This window comes from Dendropsophus ebraccatus, chromosome 3 (genome assembly GCF_027789765.1).
Source record: "Dendropsophus ebraccatus isolate aDenEbr1 chromosome 3, aDenEbr1.pat, whole genome shotgun sequence".
Taxonomy (NCBI): domain Eukaryota; kingdom Metazoa; phylum Chordata; class Amphibia; order Anura; family Hylidae; genus Dendropsophus; species Dendropsophus ebraccatus.
The window spans coordinates 169,572,227-169,594,280 of record NC_091456.1 but is presented as its reverse complement, the minus strand read 5'-3'; the positions used below and the strand labels follow the sequence as shown (position 1 = coordinate 169,594,280).

At 45.2% G+C, this 22,054-nt stretch overlaps 1 protein-coding gene across 1 annotated transcript in view; it reads left to right on the top strand.

The window, feature by feature from the left end:
- Positions 1 to 22,054, top strand: part of TTC33 (tetratricopeptide repeat domain 33) — a 147,597-nt gene that overhangs the window by 81,820 nt on the left and 43,723 nt on the right. Inside the window, exon 3 of the mRNA XM_069964767.1 lies at positions 10,490 to 10,571. Coding sequence (XP_069820868.1) covers positions 10,490 to 10,571 — 82 coding nt within the window. The remainder of the gene's footprint in view (positions 1 to 10,489; positions 10,572 to 22,054) is intronic.

Here is a 22,054-nt window from a genome sequence, read left to right as displayed (position 1 = left end):
CCTCTTCCATCTAATGTACGTCCCACACAGGGAAAACCAACACGTTGTATGATAACAATCCATTAAGAACAGGAAGCGGCTCACTAATGTTTGGTTACACTGAGTGGCCATTGCCCGGTGCTTGTCACCAACACACCTCAGCCACTTACAGCGCATTCACCACTTATATTTATCCTTCCATACCGAGCGAGTCATCTGGACGTCTAATGTAGGAAAATGACGCTCCCGCACCCTGCGCTGCCATTACGTCTGCTGGTGTTTGTTCTCGGACTACAAGGTTTCATCCTAGGAGAGGTCGTGTCCATAGGAATCATTAAATCCTGCGTCTCTGTGCAAGCCATGGTGTTATTTATAGCGCTCTAGGAATATAGGAATGGGGGGGGGGGATACCATAGCATGGGATGGGGGATTAGTGCATCGTAACAGCCAAGGGGGTCTTGTGATTATTAACATTATGGATAAAGATATAGGTAAAGACACCACTATAGATCTAGAACAAACCGTTTGGTTTGTTGTTGTTTTGCTTTCTTAAAGGGAATGTATCACACATCTATCTATCTATCTATCTATCTATCTATCTATAATCTATCTCCTATCTATCTATCTATCTATCTATCTATCTATCTATCTATCTATCTATCTATCATCTATCTATCAATCTATAGATAGATAGATGTATTTTTTTTTTACTCTTGTTACACCTTACGCCTTTACCAACATTTAGAGATATGCTTTACAGCAGGCCCCACAGACATATGCAACAATAGACAGGAGCTGTCCAATGACCTGAATAGGGAAACATAAATAGATATATTCTGTAAAGATGTTATTCTACAGGGAGGGGGAAGCTGAGCTGTGAACTTCATCTATTGTCTTATCTGTAGACAGGGCCGCCGATAGGGCAGTACCAGTGGTACTGCCGTATGGGGCCCAGACCCTAAGAGACACGGGGGGGGCCCCCCTTGCCACCTGTTTTTGAGCATCCCGAGAAGCTGCGGCCACGCAGCTTCTCGGGATGCACTGATCGCTTTGATGTTCCGCCCGCACAGTGAGCGGGCGGAACATTAAAGCGATCAGAATACAGGAGAAGGACCTGTCAGCGTCCTCCTCCTGTATTCTCTCCCATAGGCTGCCGGCACTTCATGCCAGCAGCCTATGGGAGGCCGGGCCGTGATCTCTCCGGCAGGCGTGATGATGTGACGTCATCACGTCTGCCGGAAATCCCGTCCCTGCGGCTCGCAAGATGGAGCCAGAAGACGAGGAGGAGAGCTGCTGCCTGCACAGATCGGATTAGGTGAGTAGGATGTTTGTTTTTTTAGGGGCACCTCTGGGGGCATTATTAGTGTATGGGGGCACCTCTGGGGGGCGTTATTAGTGTATGGGGGCACCTCTGGGGGCGTTATTAGTATATGGGGGCACCTCTGGGGGCAGTATTAGTGTATGGCGGCACCTCTGGGGGCATTATTAGTGTATGGGGGCACCTCTGGGGGCATTATTAGTGTATGGGGGCACCTCTGGGGGCAGTATTAGTGTATGGGGGCACCTCTGGGGGCATTATTAGTGTATGGGGGCACCTCTGGGGGCAGTATTAGTGTATGGGGGCACCTCTGGGGGCATTATTAGCTCATGGGGGGCACCTCTGGGGGCATTATTAGTATATGGGGGCACCTCTGGGGGCATTATTAGTATATGGGGGCACCTCTGGGGGCATTATTAGTATATGGGGGCACCTCTGGGGGCATTATTAGTATATGGGGGCACCTCTGGGGGCATGATTAGTGTATGGGGGCACCTCTGGGGGCAGTATTAGTGTATGGGGGCACCTCTGGGGGCATTATTAGTGTATGGGGGCACCTCTGGGTGCATTATTAGCTCATGGGGGGCACCTTTGGGGGCAGTATTAGTATATGGGGGCACCTCTGGGGGCATTATTAGTATATGGGGGCACCTCTGGGGGCATTATTAGTGTATGGGGGCACCTCTGGGGGCATTATTAGTGTATGGGGGCACCTCTGGGGCAGTATAGTGTATGGGGGCACCTCTGGGGGCATTAGTAGTGTATGGGGGCACCTCTGGGGGCATTATTAGTATATGGGGGCACCTCTGGGGGCATTATTAGTATATGGGGGCACCTCTGGGGGCATTATTAGTATATGGGGGCACCTCTGGGGGCATTATTAGTTCATGGGGGCAACTCTGGGGGCATTATTAACTCATGGGGGCATCTCTGGGGGCATTTTTAGTGCATGGGGGTACCTCTGGGGGCATTATTAGTTCATGGGGGCCACCTCTAGGGGCATTATTAGCTCATGGGGGCACCTCTAGGGGCATTATTAGTTCATGGGGGTACCCCTAGGGGCATTATTAGCTCATGGGGGCACAGCAGGGAATCCTACATACAGGGGGCACAGCAGGGGATCCTACATACAGGGGGCACCCCACACAGCGCAGTTGCTATGGGAGCCTACAGGGGGGAGAAAGGAAAGGAAGTTGCTAGAAATGTGCGGAGCCTAAATTGTTTGTCTCGCAGGTTCTAAGGGGATGAATCGTATCTGGAAGGAATCATCCTGGAGGTCTGGGCCGGATGGAGAGGAAAAGGGAAAGTGACGCCTCAGATCAAAGAAGACGTCACCTGTGAGTCACTGTATGACACTTTTCTTATTTTGTAGAACATCATTTAGTAGGGGTGCCCCGAGGTGACAGCTACTATATTATCTGTACTCAGAGATATCACTGTGTTATCTGTGCTGTTACATAGGACTGCAGGTGACTACTACATTATCTGTACTCAGAGATATCGCTGTGTTATCTGTTGTGTTACATAGGACTGCAGGTGACTACTACATTATCTGTACTCAGAGATATCACTGTGTTATCTGTGCTGTTACATAGGACTGCAGGGGACATCTACTACATTATCTGTACTCAGAGTTATCACTGTGTTATCTGTGGTGTTACATAGGACTGCAGGTGACAGCTACTACATTATCTGTACTCAGAGATATCCCTGTGTTATCTGTGGTGTTACATAGGACTGCAGGGGACATCTACTACATGATCTGTACTCAGAGATATCACTGTGTTATCTGTGCTGTTACATAGGACTGCAGGTGAAATCTACTACATTATCTGTACTCAGAGATACCACTGTGTTATGTGGTGTTACATAGGACTGCAGGTGATATCAGGTGATTTCTCCAGGTTGCAGAAGTTCAAACTTCATTGTGCCCTGGTGTGCTGGTGTCTGTATGTCTGTATACATGTGTGCTGGTGTCTGTATGTCTGTATACATGTGTGCTGGTGTCTGTATGTCTGTATACATGTGTGCTGGTGTCTGTATACATGTGTGCTGGTGTCTGTATGTCTGTATACATGTGTGCTGGTGTCTGTATACATGTGTGCTGGTGTCTGTGTGTGAGATCAATTCTAGAGAACTGGCTCATATATCCCATTTTCCTCAGTGGCTTAAAATGTAACCTCTGTTATACAGTTATAAAATTATAGAACCTAAATGTGAACAAGGTGCAATTCAAATAGACACTTACTTGTATAGCTGTCTCTTGTGCTCTGTATGCAGTGCATTATATTCACCCTTGCAACGTACAATTTATAGCGTGTCTACAAGCCCAGCGGGGCTCATTATGATGGAGACTAAAACTTATACAAGAGTGGGGTAGGGGTTCCCCTGTATTCAGAATGCTGTTGAGTGCTAGGCAATGCCCCGTTTGGGATTATTGAATTTCGAGGGTCTATGCAGCAGGATAAAGACACCTCTGCTGCACAAACAGGATCTCCTAGAAAGCGTTCTCACCGCCATGTATTCGCTATCACTGGCTTGGGTGAGCTAAACTAGTCTGCCTGGGGGGGGGGGTGATTTGTATATGCTCACTAACATGGAACAGCCTCATTATATTAGCCTTATCAACATATTCTATGTTAGTGAGCATACTGGGGGGGGGGATATTGGTGAACATATACAAATCAAACAGCCCCCCAGACCCTCGAAATTCAATAATCCCAAACGGGGCATTGCCTAGTACTCAACAGCATTCTGAATACAGGGGAACCCCTACCCCACTCTTGTATAAGTTTTAGTCTCCATCATAATGAGCCCCGCTGGGCTTGTAGACGCGCTATAAATTGTACGTTGCAAGGGTGAATATAATGCACTGCATACAGAGCACAAGAGGCAGCTATACAAGTAAGTGTCTATTTGAATTGCACCTTGTTCACATTTAGTTTCTACAATTTTATAACTGTATAACAGAGGTTACATTTTAAGCCACTGGGGAAAATGGGGTATATGAGCCAGTTCTCTAGAATTGATCTGAACCAAATTATACCTCCCAGCAAGGCGTGGGTCGAACACACAATTTTTTTTTTTTTATTAATGTGGGGGGCCCAGACACTTTGGTTGTATGGGGCCCCGAAATTCCTGATGGCGGCCCTGTCTGTAGACCAGTCTGGCAACAGCTTTTATGAGTTTTTAGTACTGAGCTGTTTGCCAGTAGTACACACACAGGTACTTCCTCCCTTACTTCTCCAGCCAATCACAGCAGAACATACTCCTCAATGCCATGACATAGTGTTGAGTAACACTAGATATAATATAGGAGGGGGGGGGGAGATCACACTAAGTGAAGGGTTACACTGAACAGCTACTACTGCTGAGAAGCTGATAGTAGGCTGAGATTGCACTGCAGCCCTGTTGGCATGGGGCAGTACATGCATTGCTCTTTACACAAGGGACAGCTGCCCAGCTTTATGGGTAGTCAGAGATGAGAAAGAAGCCTTGATTTACCTTTAAGGGGCAGTGTAGAACATGTCCAGCCGGCAGACTGGCTTTCTTTTTCTCCTGCGCATAGTAAAGCCTGCCCCCCACTTCCTTTAATTTGTCCTGGTCTGTCTGCTGCTAGAGACTAATTTCTCCTGACAATAGGCAGCAGATTTCAGAGAAGCGAGACACCTAGTGGCCAAGATTTTATTAATATTTTTGGTAAAGGAGTGTTTTCCAAATATATTAGGAAATAAATGGTGGGAAGTTCTTTGACCATTTAAGAAAAATATCTTCCTATTAAATAAATATAATCTTTTAAGTCTTTAAGGAGTTGTCCTGTCAGAAATATCCCTGTTAAAAATGTGTTTACTAAAGTGATCAGCTGATTACTCCAAGTCCCGCCCCCTGCACCGCCATCAGACTGCCCATTCTGCCAGGTGAAGCTGCAACCAGCCAGGTATACCTCCTACAGCCGCCACTATCGGGGAATTTTAGTGTTATATGGTGGCTATTTAAAGTGTACCTGTCACTATGTTGTTATTGCCCAATTGATATGCAAGTGTAGGCATGGATTGAGGGCTTGTCTTCCATAGCTTAAAGGAGTAGTCCAGAGAAAAAAAAAATTGATTTAACCAGTGTCAGAAAGTTACACAGATCCTGTGCACTTACGCATTTGGTTCTTTCATCTTGTGTGCCCTTTATACATCACCTGGCAGAGCCCCAGATGGTTACGTACATACCCCCCGTGATTGATACCCCTGTAACCCAAGGAGAATTATTGTTAATAGGATGATAAGGAGAATATTTGCAGAAGACAGGCTTATATTTCTCTGGGGGTCCTTGTCTTTGGCGTAGATCCTGTTTGATTAATGGTGCAGACAGAGGGGCTCTGAGCCCCCACCAACTTACGTCAAGCATGATCCTAAAATATATACCGAGCCCCTGTCCTTAAAAACATACAGTGTGTAAGGAACAGGAAACCATACTCGGGCCCTGTGTTTGGAGATACATCATGTGATGCAGATTTATGTGAGATGGTGGTGGTGGTATGTGCCTGCTACTGAGCGGACCCTCCTGTACACTGTAGCATTATCATTTATCACATGCCCTTTAGAATGAGGTTGTTTGTTAAAAGGGTCCATGATAGAGACGAGTGAACCGAATCTTTCAAACCAAGGTTTGTTACGAACTTTACAAAAAGTTCGTAAAGGTCACAGCTGCAAAATTTTATACACGGACAAAAACTCAAAAAAAAACTGTCTGCACTCCCCCTGTGTCCTTCTACAGGTCTCCGTTGTCTCCGGCCGCCTCCAGTCTGCTCAGCGACTCACTGACTGATGCAGGACAGCGCTGCAGTCAGTGATTGGCTGAGTGGGCTGTCACTCTTGTCTCGGGAGTGACAGCCTGCTCAGCCAATTACTAGCCGCGGCACTGTCCCGCATCAGTCAGTGATTGGCTAAGCAGGATGGAGGTTGCTGCAGGGGAGCGTGGACAGGTAAGTATTGATGAGTGAACTTGCTGAAGTGCGCTTAAACAGGTAAATGTCTGCAATTGTTTAGTTTTTTTTTATGTGATTTGTTTAAGGTTAATTTTGGACAAAGCCAAACTTTACACTAAAGTTAGGTCAACCTGCCGACCTCAACTTTTGTAAAGATAGCTCATCTCTATTTGTGACAACAAGTTGACTTTGATCACAGGATCTAATGCTGTTGTGATTATTTATACTGTAGGTTCAGTTTCATTGCAGCGCCACCACTGGAGAAGTGAGGCATTACATCATTAAGATTGCGCTGCCCTTGTAATACACAGACATGCCGGGTCCTCCAGTGGGAGAGACGCTCTTGGTAGCCGCTCTCCACTCTTTCTGATAGATAAGAGTCCAGAACTGGGAATAAAATGTTTTCTAAACCAGACAAACCTTGTTATTTACTTTTATACGTTACATAAATATTGATTTTTTTTTCCTGTTTTTTTGTAACATTTGGACGTCTGAAAATGATTTCTTAGCCCAAACAAGAGTGGGATTAATGCCCTTTGGGAAATACGTAGTGTTTTCAGAAATACATGTGAATTTGGTTTCTTATTTCGTGTGTCTGTGTACAGGGGGCTGGCGCGATCGCATGTGGACTTTGGCAGCGAAGGGCAGAGGCTTTGCCAATCCTGTTGGGTTTACTTGTCGGTCAAGTAAGATTCAAGGACAAGAGGATTTGTGATAGTCTCATCCTTCTTTAGTGTATATATAAGAGGAGAGGTGGAAGATGGCTGACGGATCAGAGCTGGTTATAGACGTGAGATAGCGTCTACTGAACATACTAACTGGAAGCTACTGTATCTGCTCAACTCCTACACCCATGGACGTGTCAGCTTATCCAATGGAGTCGGCTAATTATCTAATGTATATGGGGGCCTCCTGACTCTCTACCAAAAGATTGGTCATGTTGAACGTCAACAATTGCTAGAGGAGTCTGACAGCGGCTTACCTCCCCTTTCTCCAAACACTTGAACACTCAGACACTCACATTTTAGCCCCTGAATGCAGAGGGGCCTTTTTCAAGTTTTAAAGTGCAGGGGCTGAAACGCGTTGCCACCAATAAGGTCATCTGTTTTAGCCTACATGGCCTGGTAATACGGCCATTTGTCGCATCCTTCCGTGTGCGAACTGCATGTCCATCTGAGACTTGTGGTTCTTCTACCTGCGCCCGTTGTACAGAAGTTTGCTTGTTCTTCCTGGTCTTGGTAGAACACTTTGGCTGCCTGGATCCCTTTAAGGCAGGTTTAGGCTGGGTTCACACACAGTATATTTCAGACAGTATTTGGTCCTCATGTCAGGTCCTCATAGCAACCAAAACCAGGAGTGGATTGAAAACACAGAAAGGCTCTGTTCACACAATATTGAAATTGAGTGGATGGCCGTCATTTAATGGTAAATATTTGCTGTTATCTTAAAACAACGGCTGTTGTATTGAAATAATGGCCGTTATTTACCGTTATATGGCGGCCATTCACTCAATTTTAACATTATGTGAACAGAGCCTTTCTGTGTTTTTAATCCACTCCTGGTTTTGGTTGCTATGAGGACCTGACATGAGGACCAAATACTGCCTGAAATATACGGTGTGTGAACCCAGCCTAATGCTGTAAAGCTACACATTGCAAACCTTTGCTACATGAGACAACTAAACACTCAGCTACCTTTGCTCGGATATTGTAGTGAGGGTTGCTTCAATCCCGTTGTGTATCTGCAGGAAGGTGCAGTGATGAGCCAATCTGGGCCCGGGTAATAGCAGACTTGGGAAACAGATTATAGCATAGATGAGGAATGTGCTGCGTTCTCAGCAGGGAATAAGCTGATCTGGACGCGTCTCTCTCAAGAAACATTATATTCTTGTAAAATTGAGAGCCCGTATTGTTACTGACGCATCCAGCAGAAAATCTGTCTGTGTAGGTCCGACCACCTTTTTTTTAATATAGTGTGCAGAGTATGGAAGATTCTCCACCTAGGTTATTGCACAAGTCATCATTCCATCTTTGTTTTCTATGATTTGACATAGGACTGCTGGTAAACAACCTGCACATCATTCTTATCGTAGATCATGACAAAGCTCATCCATCCTGTGTCACGTCCATTGACTGCAAAGTGTGGGGTGAGCTAAAGGCCGGGTTTACCTTGACTTGTGTCCATTTCATTTTGAGTAGAGAGGGAAGGTTCCTTCCAGCCCAAGCATGAAGGAGTGCAGTTCTTTTTGTTTTTTCCCAACTATTTCAGAAATGTCTTTAATAATTTATTAAACAAAAAAAAAAAAACTTTGAAGAGGCAGTGTACCTTCCAGGCCCAGTTCTGGCAGACTGGGCAAATTCCCAGTGGGCCGCCCAGATTGGCAGTCCTGTCCATCTTTGCAGAGGACCGGACCACACAGGAAGAGGCAACTACCCCGGCCTTCAGAATCAGCAGTCCTGGCTCCCACAGCCCTGATTGAGGGGAGGGGCGCTGAGATTGATGATTGGAGTGCACAAATTCTCCCCAGTTAGGGTAAACCAGCTGTTGAAACCACAGCCCACTCACCAGAACTAGGGAGAAGTAACTGTCCTCCCAACAGTCATGGAAAGGCTGGAGGGTGATGCTTTGTACGTCAGGGCTGCTTTTTAGTTCCAGTCCAGCACTGGTTCCTTCTGCCCTTAAAGGAGAAGTCCAGCGAAAATTATTAGTAGTGTTAAGTACTGTATTGCCCCCTAAAAGTTATACAAATCACCAATATACACTTATTACGGGAAATGCTCATAAGCGCTTTTTTCTCTGCACTTACTACTGCATTAAGGCTTCACTTCCTGGATAAAATAGTGATGTCACTTCCTGGATAAAATGGTGATGTCACTTCCTGGATAAAATGGTGATGTCACGCCCCGACTCCCAGAGCTGTGCGGGCTGTGGCTGCTGGAGAGGATGATGGCAGAGGGACACTGAGGGACACAGGGCAGTGAAGGGACACTGAGCATCCCCCTGCCATCATTCTCTCTAGCAGCCACAGCTGCACAGCTCTGGGAGTCGGGTCGTGACATCACCATGTTATCCAGGAAGTGACATCACCATGTTATCCAGGAAGTGAAGCCTTGATGCATTAGTAAGTGCAGGGAAAAAAGCACTTTATAAGCATTTTCCATAATAAGTGTACATTGGTGATTTGTATAACATTTGGGGGACAATACAATACTTTAATAAAAATTTTGGCCGGACTTCTCCTTTAAATAGACTACGGTGAGGTCATCATATAATGTGTTGTCATCACTGTGCCAAACATTGGTGATGAACTGAACTGTGGGCCAGTGCACACTAGTAGTGACACGTTTTGCCTCTGTAAACTTAATAACAGTATACAGATGTCAGTGAAATAATTACTGGGTTATAAACTGTAGTCATATGTGTCCGGAGGGGACTGTGGGGTCTGATGAGGACAGAGGGATCCAAAGAGAGACAGAATGGGCTGGACAGGGAATGAGGGGTCTGGAGGGAATGGAGGGGGTCAAGAGAGAAAGATGATGCCTGGATATAGAGGAGTTCAAAGGGTACAGATGGGTCTAGATGGAATACAGGGGTCTGAAGAGGACACAAGGGCTTGGAGGGGGCAGAGTTTTCTGAATGAGAATAGAGTGGGCTAAACTGTGCTCTGGAAGGGACAGAGAAATATGGACGGGGATAGAGGAGTCTGGAGAGAGAGAGGAGTCTAGTTATGGTCTGGAGGAGACCTAGGGATCTGGAGAGGGATGGGATGGTGTGGTCTGAATGAGATTAAGGGGTCTGGATGAAACAGAAGCGTTATAGCTGAGGAGCCATGCATATATTTGGGCTGAGGAAGCCGATGAGGCCAGCAGCTATGCTATATGCTGTAGTAGATTATGGCCCTGGAGCTTTAAACCATCTTGAAGATGTGCTTTAAATGGGTGAGCAGGGCCCCTTGAGAATAAGCTGATCACAAAGTGTCTCCAAACCCCTGTAATTAGCTTTCTTTTCTGGGCGGACCTGGCAGCAAGTGTGTATTGTCCCTGCAGTGCCCCCGCAGGTAAACCGGGGCATTACACAGTGTCCATTCTTATCAATGCTCTAACTGAAAAGAATCCTGTAAAGCTGGCCTCCCTCTATTAACTTATGATGACCTTACGTCTGTTTTTTGCGTAGCTTTGCCTTTTTGTATTACATTTTTTTTTAATGTTTTTTAGGCACCAGGAGGCTATAAAGAAATGGGATGAGGGGATCCATTTAACCCCAGAAGACGCTGCGCTGTATGAGATGAAGGCTCAGGTACGGTACATGACTGTAGGGATTCCCGTCTGGAGTAGTTATGCTCTATATATCCATGATGTTTCTTGCACCACTTGTGTGCCCCCATAATAAGGAAAGATCCCTTTATCTTCCAAGAACTTCATCCTTGTGGCAAACTATAAGAAGTATGGGATTTGATTACGGAAAATTTTTAAATTTACCTTTTTTCAATGTAATTTTTTAGGCATTATGGGGGAGATTATCAAACATGGTGTAAAGTGAAACTGGCTCACTTGCCCCTAGCAACCAATCAGATTCCACCTTTCATTTTCCAAAGAGTTTGTGAGGAATGAAAGGTGGAATCTGATTGGTTGCTAGGGGCAACTGAGCCAGTTTCACTTTACACCATGTTTGATAAATCTCCCCCATAGTTTTTATGAAGTGTATTAGGTTTTGTACTTTACGGCATTGCTGGATTGTACGGCCTGTTATGTAATGTCCGTGGACCCCATGATGCAATTGGACTCCGTTCACACAGCTGTTCATATCCGTCTGGATTTTCTTCTTTTTTCTTTTACACACGACCTCAGTTCTCAGTTTTATTACCCTTCTGTATATTGCGGCCTATGTTAACCAGTTCTTCTTCTAGATCTAGTCCAGAAAGCAGCTGAGTTACAGCGACATTTTCTCACAGTGTCATCCAAGCCGTAAAAGTGACAAACTCGCCTCTGCTGCATCTATAGATCATTCCTGCAGCTTGTAAATGATAATTTTTGTGTACCCAGACGTGCTCTGCACTATACTATGACGTCTTTGTCCCTTTAAGTCCATGTCTGCAGATGCAGGAACGTGAATCAGAGGAGATTATTGATCTGGTATCATCCTATATCCATAGATCACATAGCTTATTGATCTGGTATCATCCTATATCCATAGATCACAGAGCTTATTTATAGCCCTGGGGTCATATACAGGGAGAATATAGCTGACAGCACTGATACCTCCCTGATTCATTGTCAGACCATTACCACTAATTCCTTCATTACTGCCAGTCCAGAGTCTTCCTGGAAGGAGCGCGCCGCTGCCAGAGCTGGCATCCACTCAGAACAGCATTTACATGAGATGTTACCCCGTGATTGTGGAGGATTGCTGAAGCGTTATATTACTGTAGTGTAATATACAACACTGTGCTAACCAGGGTATGGATCATACCTCTGTGCCGGGCATGACATGGATTATACCTTTGTGCCGGGCATGACATGGATCATACCACAGTGCTGGGCATGACATGGATCATATCACAGTGCTGGGCATGACATGGATCATACCACAGTGCTGGGCATGACATGGATCATACCACAGTGCTGGGCATGACATGGATCATACCACAGTGCTGGGCATGACATGGATCATACCACAGTGCTGGGCATGACATGGATCATACCACAGTGCTGGGCATGACATGGATCATACCACAGTGCTGGGCATGACATGGATCATACCACAGTGCTGGGCATGACATGGATCATACCACAGTGCTGGGCATGACATGGATCATACCACAGTGCTGGGCATGACATGGATCATACCACAGTGCTGGGCATGACATGGATCATACCACAGTGCTGGGCATGACATGGATTATACCACTGTGCCGGGCATGACATGGATCATACCACAGTGCTGGGCATGACATGGATCATACCACAGTGCTGGGCATGACATGGATCATACCTTTGTGCCGGGCATGATATGGATCATACCACAGTGCTGGGCATGACATGGATCATACCACAGTGCTGGGCATGACATGGATTATACCTTTGTTCCGGGCATGATATGGATCATACTACTGTGCTGGGCATGACATGGATTATACCACTGTGCCGGGCATGATATGGATCATACCACAGTGCTGGGCATGACATGGATTATACCTTTGTGCCGGGCATGATATGGATCATACCACAGTGCTGGGCTTGACATGGATTATACCTTTGTGCTGGGCATGATATGGGTAATACCACAGTGCTGGGCATGACATGGATCATACCTCTGTGCCGGGCATGATATGGATCATACAACAGTGCTGGGCATGACATGGATTATATCACAGTGCTGGGCATGACCTGGATCATACCACAGTGCTGGGCATGACATGGATTATACCTTTGTGCCGGGCATGACATGGATTATATCACAGTGCTGGGCATGACCTGGATCATACCACAGTGCTGGGCATGACATGGATTATACCTTTGTGCCGGGCATGACATGGATCATACCACAGTGCTGAGCATGACATGGTTTATATCACAGTGCTGGGCATGACATGGATTATATCACAGTGCTGGGCATGACATGGATCCCACCAGAGTGCTGGGCATGACATGGATTATACCACTGTGCCAGGCATGATATGGATCATGCTACTGTATTGGCCTTGGCAAGTAACCACACAAAAGTGAAAGATATATCGGTGGGACATAGTGTCACATAGCAGTGCCTCTATAATTGTGTGATGTCACAATGCCACTATAAAAGTGCCATGTCACAATGCCCTATAATAGTGTCATGTCAGAGTACTCCTATAGTAGTGCCATGTCACAGTGCCCTATAATAGTGTCATGTCAGAGTACTCCTATATTAGTGTCATGTCACAGTACATCTATAATAGTGTCACATCACAGTACATCTATAGTAGTGTCATGTCACAGTACATCTATAGTAGTGTCACGTCACAGTACATTTATGCTCTATAATGGTGTAAAATATAATGGTGTCATATAACAGTACCCGATAATGGTGTCATGTCACAGTGCTCTATAATAGTACCATGTCACTGTGTATCCATTATAATGCACTTATAGTATCATAAGGTAGAATGCCCCCTATAATGGTGTCATGTTACAGTACTTTTATAATAGTGTCATGACACAGTACATCTATAGTAGTGTCATGTCACAGTACATCTATGATAGTGTCACATCACAGTACATCTATAGTAGTGTCATGTCACAGTACATCTATAGTAGTGTCACGTCACAGTACATTTATAGTAGTGTCACGTCACAGTACATCTATAGTAGTGTCATGTCACAGTACATCTATAGTAGTGTCATGTCACGGTACATCTATAGTAGTGTCATGTCACTGTACATCTATAGTAGTGTCATGTCATTGTACATCTATAGTAGTGTCATGTCACAGTACATCTATAGTAGTGTCATGTCACAGTACATCTATAGTAGTGTCATGTCACAGTACATCTATAGTAGTGCCATGTCACTGTACATCTATAGTAGTGTCATGTCACTGTACATCTATAGTAGTGTCATGTCACAATGGCCACAGCTTCAGTCACACACCATTCATTTTTCTTGTGTAAATATTACATGATAAATATTTATATTGTTTTATAATTTCTGGGGAAAAACTAGGATTGCGCATGATTCCAAAAATAGAGTAGTAGAACACGTATATGTGTACATTTATCTATAATGTGTGTGTGTGTGTGTATATACATATCTTTACTATTGTTCATCAAAGACAACCCAAATATACATCATCAACGCATTTGTCTCCAAACCCGTAGGCCCCTAGTAACGCTCAGCAGTATGGGCGCTCGGCGGAGCTCGGGTTCATACGTTGTTAGGGCCGGTCCTTTGTGGACCTTATGGATTTTTTCCACCTATTGATAACCTTTCATTGGGATTAATGGTATGAGTGATGCCATGTGCGCTCTCCTGATGTAAACACCATCAGCGGTTGTCATGATTACCTGCACGGCTGTTATAGCTCATTGTCTGAAGTGATATATGGCAGCGCACTCATTTACACGTCAAGTGTGGACAGCACCGGTCTTTGTATACACAGAGCGGAGCTGCAATACATCATCGGAGGTGCGAGTTAAAAGCATTCCTTCGATAACATTTTGGGAACAATTACCCCCCTTTCCTCCCCCCGCGGCAATTTCGAGGCTATTATTTTTTCAAGCAAATATTAGGTTGTCTGCCCGCTACAGTAAATGACAACATGAGTCAAGATTCCAGTAATTCGTGTGTATAGCTCATATTCCCCTCGTGCCGGAAAGTCGGCACACAGGACAACTACCATTGTGTTCTATTCGTAGCATGATGGGAACCTTATTCACTGCAGAAACGCGTAGGGATTAAAACATTACAGCCTGAAACTCTTGGGAACGTTTGAAAAACCGCACAGTAAGAATTTGTGGTCAGGACTAGTAGGGTAGAGGGTCATAAAATCATAATTTTTTGGCTTCTGCCCATGGAGGCCGCTGTAGGCTCAGGAGGTTTGGGAAGGAACGCGAATCTCGCTATGAGTAAGACGTATTGGCAGACGTTCATTGTAGGATTAGCTCCAGGAGCGGGAGACCAAGGACATTGATCTTCATTCTAGATTCTGATTTAATCTTCTCAGGACGCTGGGCAGGATTGAAATATTGTCGTGGAGTAAATTATATTCGTCCGTAGCTTGATTTCTCTTCTTCGGTGCAAAGATTGTATTAAGGTTCATTAGATCACGGGCAGCGCGGAGAAGGGGCGCTGGGTCACTCAGAGGTGATCGTCCCATTGAAGACAAGACTAGAGATGAGCGAACCTGGAGCATGCTTGAGTCGATCCGAACCCGAACTTTCGGCATTTGATTAGCGGTGGCTGCTGAACTTGGATAAAGCCCTAAGGCTATGTGGAAATCATGGATATAGTCATTGGCTGTATCCATGTTTTCCAGACGACCTTAGAGCTTTATCCAAGTTCAGCAGCCCCAGCTAATCAAATGCCGAACGTTCGGGTTCGGATCGACTCAAACCTGAACCCGGTTCGCTCATCTCTAGACAAGACCTTTCCCTTACTTATAACAATTCTTGTGGATTTTGTGGATTTGTTACCTCTGGGCTTCGGTAGTAACAACTTTCAATCAAGGGAAAAAACTGAAGTTTACCTTGAACTACAGGAGAGTAGAGATAACCGAACTTGCTGAAAGTTCGGGTTCACACAAACGATTGGCATTCGAATTACGACAATAGGGAAGGGTGAAAGAATGATGTAAACTTAAGGTTATGTGCTGGGCACTTAGAGGCGGCTAGGAAAATATCCAGGCAACATGGCTGCACTTGTGGAGATTGGCTTCGTTTATTCACTTATCATAGTATTCTTTGAGGATGGGGGTGGTGGGCTCACTGTGTAGTTTGTGGTGTTAATTGCGACGGCACAGCTCTGTGGCTGTGTAGTCATCACAATGTGCCTGTCTGTCACAAAGCCTTCACGTAAAGCAATCCATGATATAGAGCATATACTATGTTATCGCAAAGGGTTAAATTAATTTAAAAAATACACTATATGACCATAAATAAAACAAAACCATCTTCACATGTTGCAGTTTCACACTGACCACTAGAGCTCACTGACACTTTCGCGAATGTTTTCTTTAGCTCACGCGTCAGCTTTACTGCGTAGACTGGGATAGCTCCCAACATTTGAGTTTTTATTCGTGGGACATTTCAAGTCCCATCCCTGATCTGTCTAGGAATACCTACAAAACCTCATAGAATTCCATCAGCTACACTACACAATTATGCTGAAAAAAAATATTTATCATATTTTTTTTCCAATGATGTATATTGGGATAAATGATAAACAGCTGATAAGTACTGAGAAGTACAAGCCACAAACAACATAGTATAGTAAACCACAAAGATCTCAGTGTACGTCTTCAGAGGAAGTAACCCCAGAGCTGGTCAGTAAGGAACACGCAAGTAACAACTACTAGAACAACGTGTGACGTTTTCTCTATTCAGGATATGATACAAACGTGGACATGGTAAATGTGGCAGACCACAAGCAATGAATAACAATCTTACTACTAACAATGCGCTGGCTGTGTGATCTTATAATGGAGCAGAATGCTGATGTATAATAATGTGTGATGATATATAATAATGTCAGACAGTGTGTGATCGTTATCTTGGAGTTAATTGGCAAGTGAACCAGATAATTATCTGGACTATATGATAGATGGCAGTGGGAACCTGTATACTGTTAGGTTATATTGCCTTTATAAGCTACTGCATTGAACAGTGCACTGCATGTGCCCTCATACTGTAATAATGTGGCCCCCTGTGCCTCCATACAGTAATAATGCCCCCTGTTCCTCCATATAGTAATAATGCCCCCTTTGCCTCCATACAATAATAATGCGTCCTGTGCCTCCATATAGTAATAATGCCCCCTTTGCCTTCATACAATAATAATGCGTCTTGTGCCTCCATACAGTAATAATGCCCCCTGTGCCTCCATACAGTAATAATGCCCCCTGTGCCTCCATACAGTAATAATGCCCCCTATGCCCTCCATACAGTAATAATGCCCCCTGTGCCTCCATACAGTAATAATGCCCCCTATGCCCTCCATACAGTAATAATGTCCCCTGTCCCTCCATACAGTAATAATGCCCCCTGTGCCTCCATATAGTAATAATGCCTCCTGTGCCTCCATAGAGTAATAATGCCCCCTATGCCTCCATACAGTAATAATGCCCCCTGTGCCTCCATACAGTAATAATTCCTCCTGTGCCCCCATACAGTAATAATGTGCCCCCTGTTCCTCCATATAGTAATAATGCCCCCTGTGCCTCCATACAGTAATAATGCCTCCTGTGCCCTGCATACAGTAACAGTGCCCCCTGTTCCTCCATATAGTAATAATGCCCCCTGTGCCTCCATACAGTAATAATGGCTCCTGTGCCCTGCATACAGTAACAAGTGCCCCCTGTGCCTCCATACAGTAATAATGCCCCCTGTACCCCCATACAGTAATAATGCCTCCATACAGTAATAATGCCCCCTGTACCTCCACACAGTAATAATGTGCCCCCTGTGCCTCTATACAGTAATAATGTGCCCCCTGTTCCTCCATATAGTAATAATGCCCCCTGTGCCTCCATATAGTAATAATGCCCCCTATGCCTCCATACAGTAATAATGCCCCTATGCCTCCATACAGTAATAATGCCTCCTGTGCCTCCATACAGTAATAATGCCCTTCTGTGCCTCCATACTGTAATAATTCCCCTCTTGCCTCCATACAGTAATAATGTCCCCTGTGTCCTCCATACAGTAATAATGCCCCTATGCCTCCATACAGTAATAATGCCCCTATGCCTCCATACAGTAATAATGCCTCCTGTGCCCTCCATACAGTAATAATGTCCCCTGTGCCCCCATACAGTAATAATGTTTCCCCTGTTCCTCCATATAGTAATAATGCCCCCTGTGCCTCCATACAGTAATAATGCCTCCTGTGCCTCCATACTGTAATAATGTCCCCTGTGCCCCCATACAGTAATAATGTGCCCCCTGTTCCTCCATATAGTAATAATGCCTCCGGGGCCCCAATACAGTAATAATGTCCCCTGTGCCTCCATACTGTAATAATGCCTCCTGTGCCTCCATACAGTTATAATGCCTCCTGTGCCTCCATACAGTAATAATGCCTCCTGTGCCCTGCATACAGTAATAGTGCCCCCTGTACCCTAATACAGTAATAATGCCTCCATACAGTAATAATGCCCCCTGTGCCTCCATACAGTAATAATGCCCCCTGTGCCTCCATATAGTAATAATGCCCCCTATGCCTCCATATAGTAATAATGCCTCCTGTGCCTCCATACAGTAATAATGCCCCCTGTGCCTCCATACAGTAATAATGCCCCCTGTGCCTCCATCCAGTAATAATGCCCTTCTGTGCCTCCATACTGTAATAATTCCCCTCTTGCCTCCATACATTAATAATGCCTCCTGTGCCCTCCATACAGTAATAATGTCCCCTGTGCCCCCATACAGTAATAGTGCCCCCTGTTCCTCCATATAGTAATAATGTCCCCTTTGCCCCCATACAGTAATAATGCCTCCTGTGCCCCCATACAGTAATAGTGCCCCCTGTGCCTCCATACAGTAATAATGTCCCCTGTGCCTCCATACAGTAATAATGTCCCTCTGTTCCTCCATACAGTAATAATGTCCCCTGTGCCCCCATACAGTAATAATGCCCCCTGTGCCCCCATACAGTAATAATGTCCCTCTGTTCCTCCATACAGTAATAATGCCCCCTGTGCCCCCATACAGTAATAATTCCTCCTGTGCCCCCATACAGTAATAATGTGCCCCCTGTTCCTCCATATAGTAATAATGCCCCCTGTGCCTCCATACAGTAATAATGCCTCCTGTGCCCTGCATACAGTAACAGTGCCCCCTGTTCCTCCATATAGTAATAATGCCCCCTGTGCCTCCATACAGTAATAATGGCTCCTGTGCCCTGCATACAGTAACAAGTGCCCCCTGTGCCTCCATACAGTAATAATGCCCCCTGTACCCCCATACAGTAATAATGCCTCCATACAGTAATAATGCCCCCTGTACCTCCACACAGTAATAATGTGCCCCCTGTGCCTCTATACAGTAATAATGTGCCCCCTGTTCCTCCATATAGTAATAATGCCCCCTGTGCCTCCATATAGTAATAATGCCCCCTATGCCTCCATACAGTAATAATGCCCCTATGCCTCCATACAGTAATAATGCCTCCTGTGCCTCCATACAGTAATAATGCCCTTCTGTGCCTCCATACTGTAATAATTCCCCTCTTGCCTCCATACAGTAATAATGTCCCCTGTGTCCTCCATACAGTAATAATGCCCCTATGCCTCCATACAGTAATAATGCCCCTATGCCTCCATACAGTAATAATGCCTCCTGTGCCCTCCATACAGTAATAATGTCCCCTGTGCCCCCATACAGTAATAATGTTTCCCCTGTTCCTCCATATAGTAATAATGCCCCCTGTGCCTCCATACAGTAATAATGCCTCCTGTGCCTCCATACTGTAATAATGTCCCCTGTGCCCCCATACAGTAATAATGTGCCCCCTGTTCCTCCATATAGTAATAATGCCTCCGGGGCCCCAATACAGTAATAATGTCCCCTGTGCCTCCATACTGTAATAATGCCTCCTGTGCCTCCATACAGTTATAATGCCTCCTGTGCCTCCATACAGTAATAATGCCTCCTGTGCCCTGCATACAGTAATAGTGCCCCCTGTACCCTAATACAGTAATAATGCCTCCATACAGTAATAATGCCCCCTGTGCCTCCATACAGTAATAATGCCCCCTGTGCCTCCATATAGTAATAATGCCCCCTATGCCTCCATATAGTAATAATGCCTCCTGTGCCTCCATACAGTAATAATGCCCCCTGTGCCTCCATACAGTAATAATGCCCCCTGTGCCTCCATACAGTAATAATGCCCTTCTGTGCCTCCATACTGTAATAATTCCCCTCTTGCCTCCATACAGTAATAATGCCTCCTGTGCCCTCCATACAGTAATAATGTCCCCTGTGCCCCCATACAGTAATAGTGCCCCCTGTTCCTCCATATAGTAATAATGTCCCCTTTGCCCCCATACAGTAATAATGCCTCCTGTGCCCCCATACAGTAATAGTGCCCCCTGTGCCTCCATACAGTAATAATGTCCCCTGTGCCTCCATACAGTAATAATGTCCCTCTGTTCCTCCATACAGTAATAATGTCCCCTGTGCCCCCATACAGTAATAATGCCCCCTGTGCCCCCATACAGTAATAATGTCCCTCTGTTCCTCCATACAGTAATAATGCCCCCTGTGCCCCCATACAGTAATAATGTCCCTCTGTTCCTCCATACAGTAATAATGTCCCCTGTGCCCCCATACAGTAATAATGCCCCCTGTGCCCCCATACAGTAATAATGCCTCCTGTGCTCTCTATACAGTAATAATGCCTTTCTGTGCCTCCATACTGTAATAATGTCTCCATACAGTAATAATGTCCCCTGTGCCCCCATACAGTTATAATGCCTCCTGTGCCCCCATACAGTAATAATGCCCCCTGTGCCCCCATACAGTAATAATGCCCCCTGTGCCCCCATACAGTAATAATGCCTCCTGTGCTCTCTATACAGTAATAATGCCTTTCTGTGCCTCCATACTGTAATAATGTCTCCATACAGTAATAATGCCCCCTGTGCCTCCATACAGTAATAATGCCCCCTGTGCCTCCATACAGTAATAATGTCCCCCTGTGCCTCCATACAGTAATAATGTCCCCTGTGCCCCCTTACAGTAATAATGCCCCCTGTGCCCCCTTACAGTAATAATGTCCCTCTGTGCCTCCATACAGTAATAATGTCCCCCTGTTCCTCCATACAGTAATAATGCCTCCTGTGCTCTCTATACAGTAATAATGTCCCCCTGTTCCTCCATACAGTAATAATGTCCCCCTGTGCCTCCATACAGTAATAATGTCCCCTGTGCCTCCATACAGTAATAATGTCCCTCTGTGCCTCCATACAGTAATAATGCCTCCTGTGCTCTCTATACAGTAATAATGTCCCCCTGTTCCTCCATACAGTAATAATGTCCCCTTGTGCCTCCATACAGTAATAATGTTCCCCTGTGCCTCCCTGTGATTTCCATAGCTTGAATTCTCCATCATTACTATGAAACAAAAGCTGGTTGAACTCTATGCTCCAGTGCTATAGGTGTCACGTAAATGGCAACCAGCTCTATATATTAATAGTTTGTTTTCTGTTGTTGTTTTACTAACTGTGACGCCTGATGCGAGCAGTGACCAGGATGCACTTGTACTACTGACGACCAAACGCTGTAAGTAAATAATATGTAGACCACAGAGATCTCGGTGCACAGGATGTAACCTTTTCATTGGTCTGTAAAGAACATGTAAGTGAGAGAATAGCAGAACCGCAGCTAACAAAAGTGGAACAGCAGGTAGCGTCCTGATCATCGATCACCAATACTTCATATTGAGGAATAACCATTGTATGTTAGGTCCGTATTACTTACGTAGCCCGACCCCTCCCCTTCACTATGTGGATGCAGATTTTACTGATTGGATATAAATGACAGTTTATATAAGAGACAACCTGGTCTAGTACATAGCTAGTCCTGTTCTCAGCTGAGAAGTTATACAATTGTATCCAGTCTAGACAATGCTCTGTGAGCTCTACAGCCTGGACTCCAGACTGATACATTGTACATAGCTAGTCCTGCTCTCAGCTGAGAAGTTATACAATTGTATCCAGTCTAGACAATGCTCTGTGAGCTCTACAGCCTGGACTCCAGACTGATACATTGTACATAGCTAGTCCTGCTCTAAGCTGAGAAGTGATACAATTGTATCCAGTCTAGACAATGCTCTATGAGCTCTACAGCCTGGACTCCAGACTGATACATTGTACATAGCTAGTCCTGTTCTCAGCTGAGAAGTGATACAATTGTATCCAGTCTAGACAATGCTCTGTGAGCTCTACAGCCTGGACCCCAGACTGATACATTGTACATAGCTAGTCCTGCTCTCAGCTGAGAAGTGATACAATTGTATCCAGTCTAGACAATGCTCTGTGAGCTCTACAGCCTGGACCCCAGACTGATACATTGTACATAGCTAGTC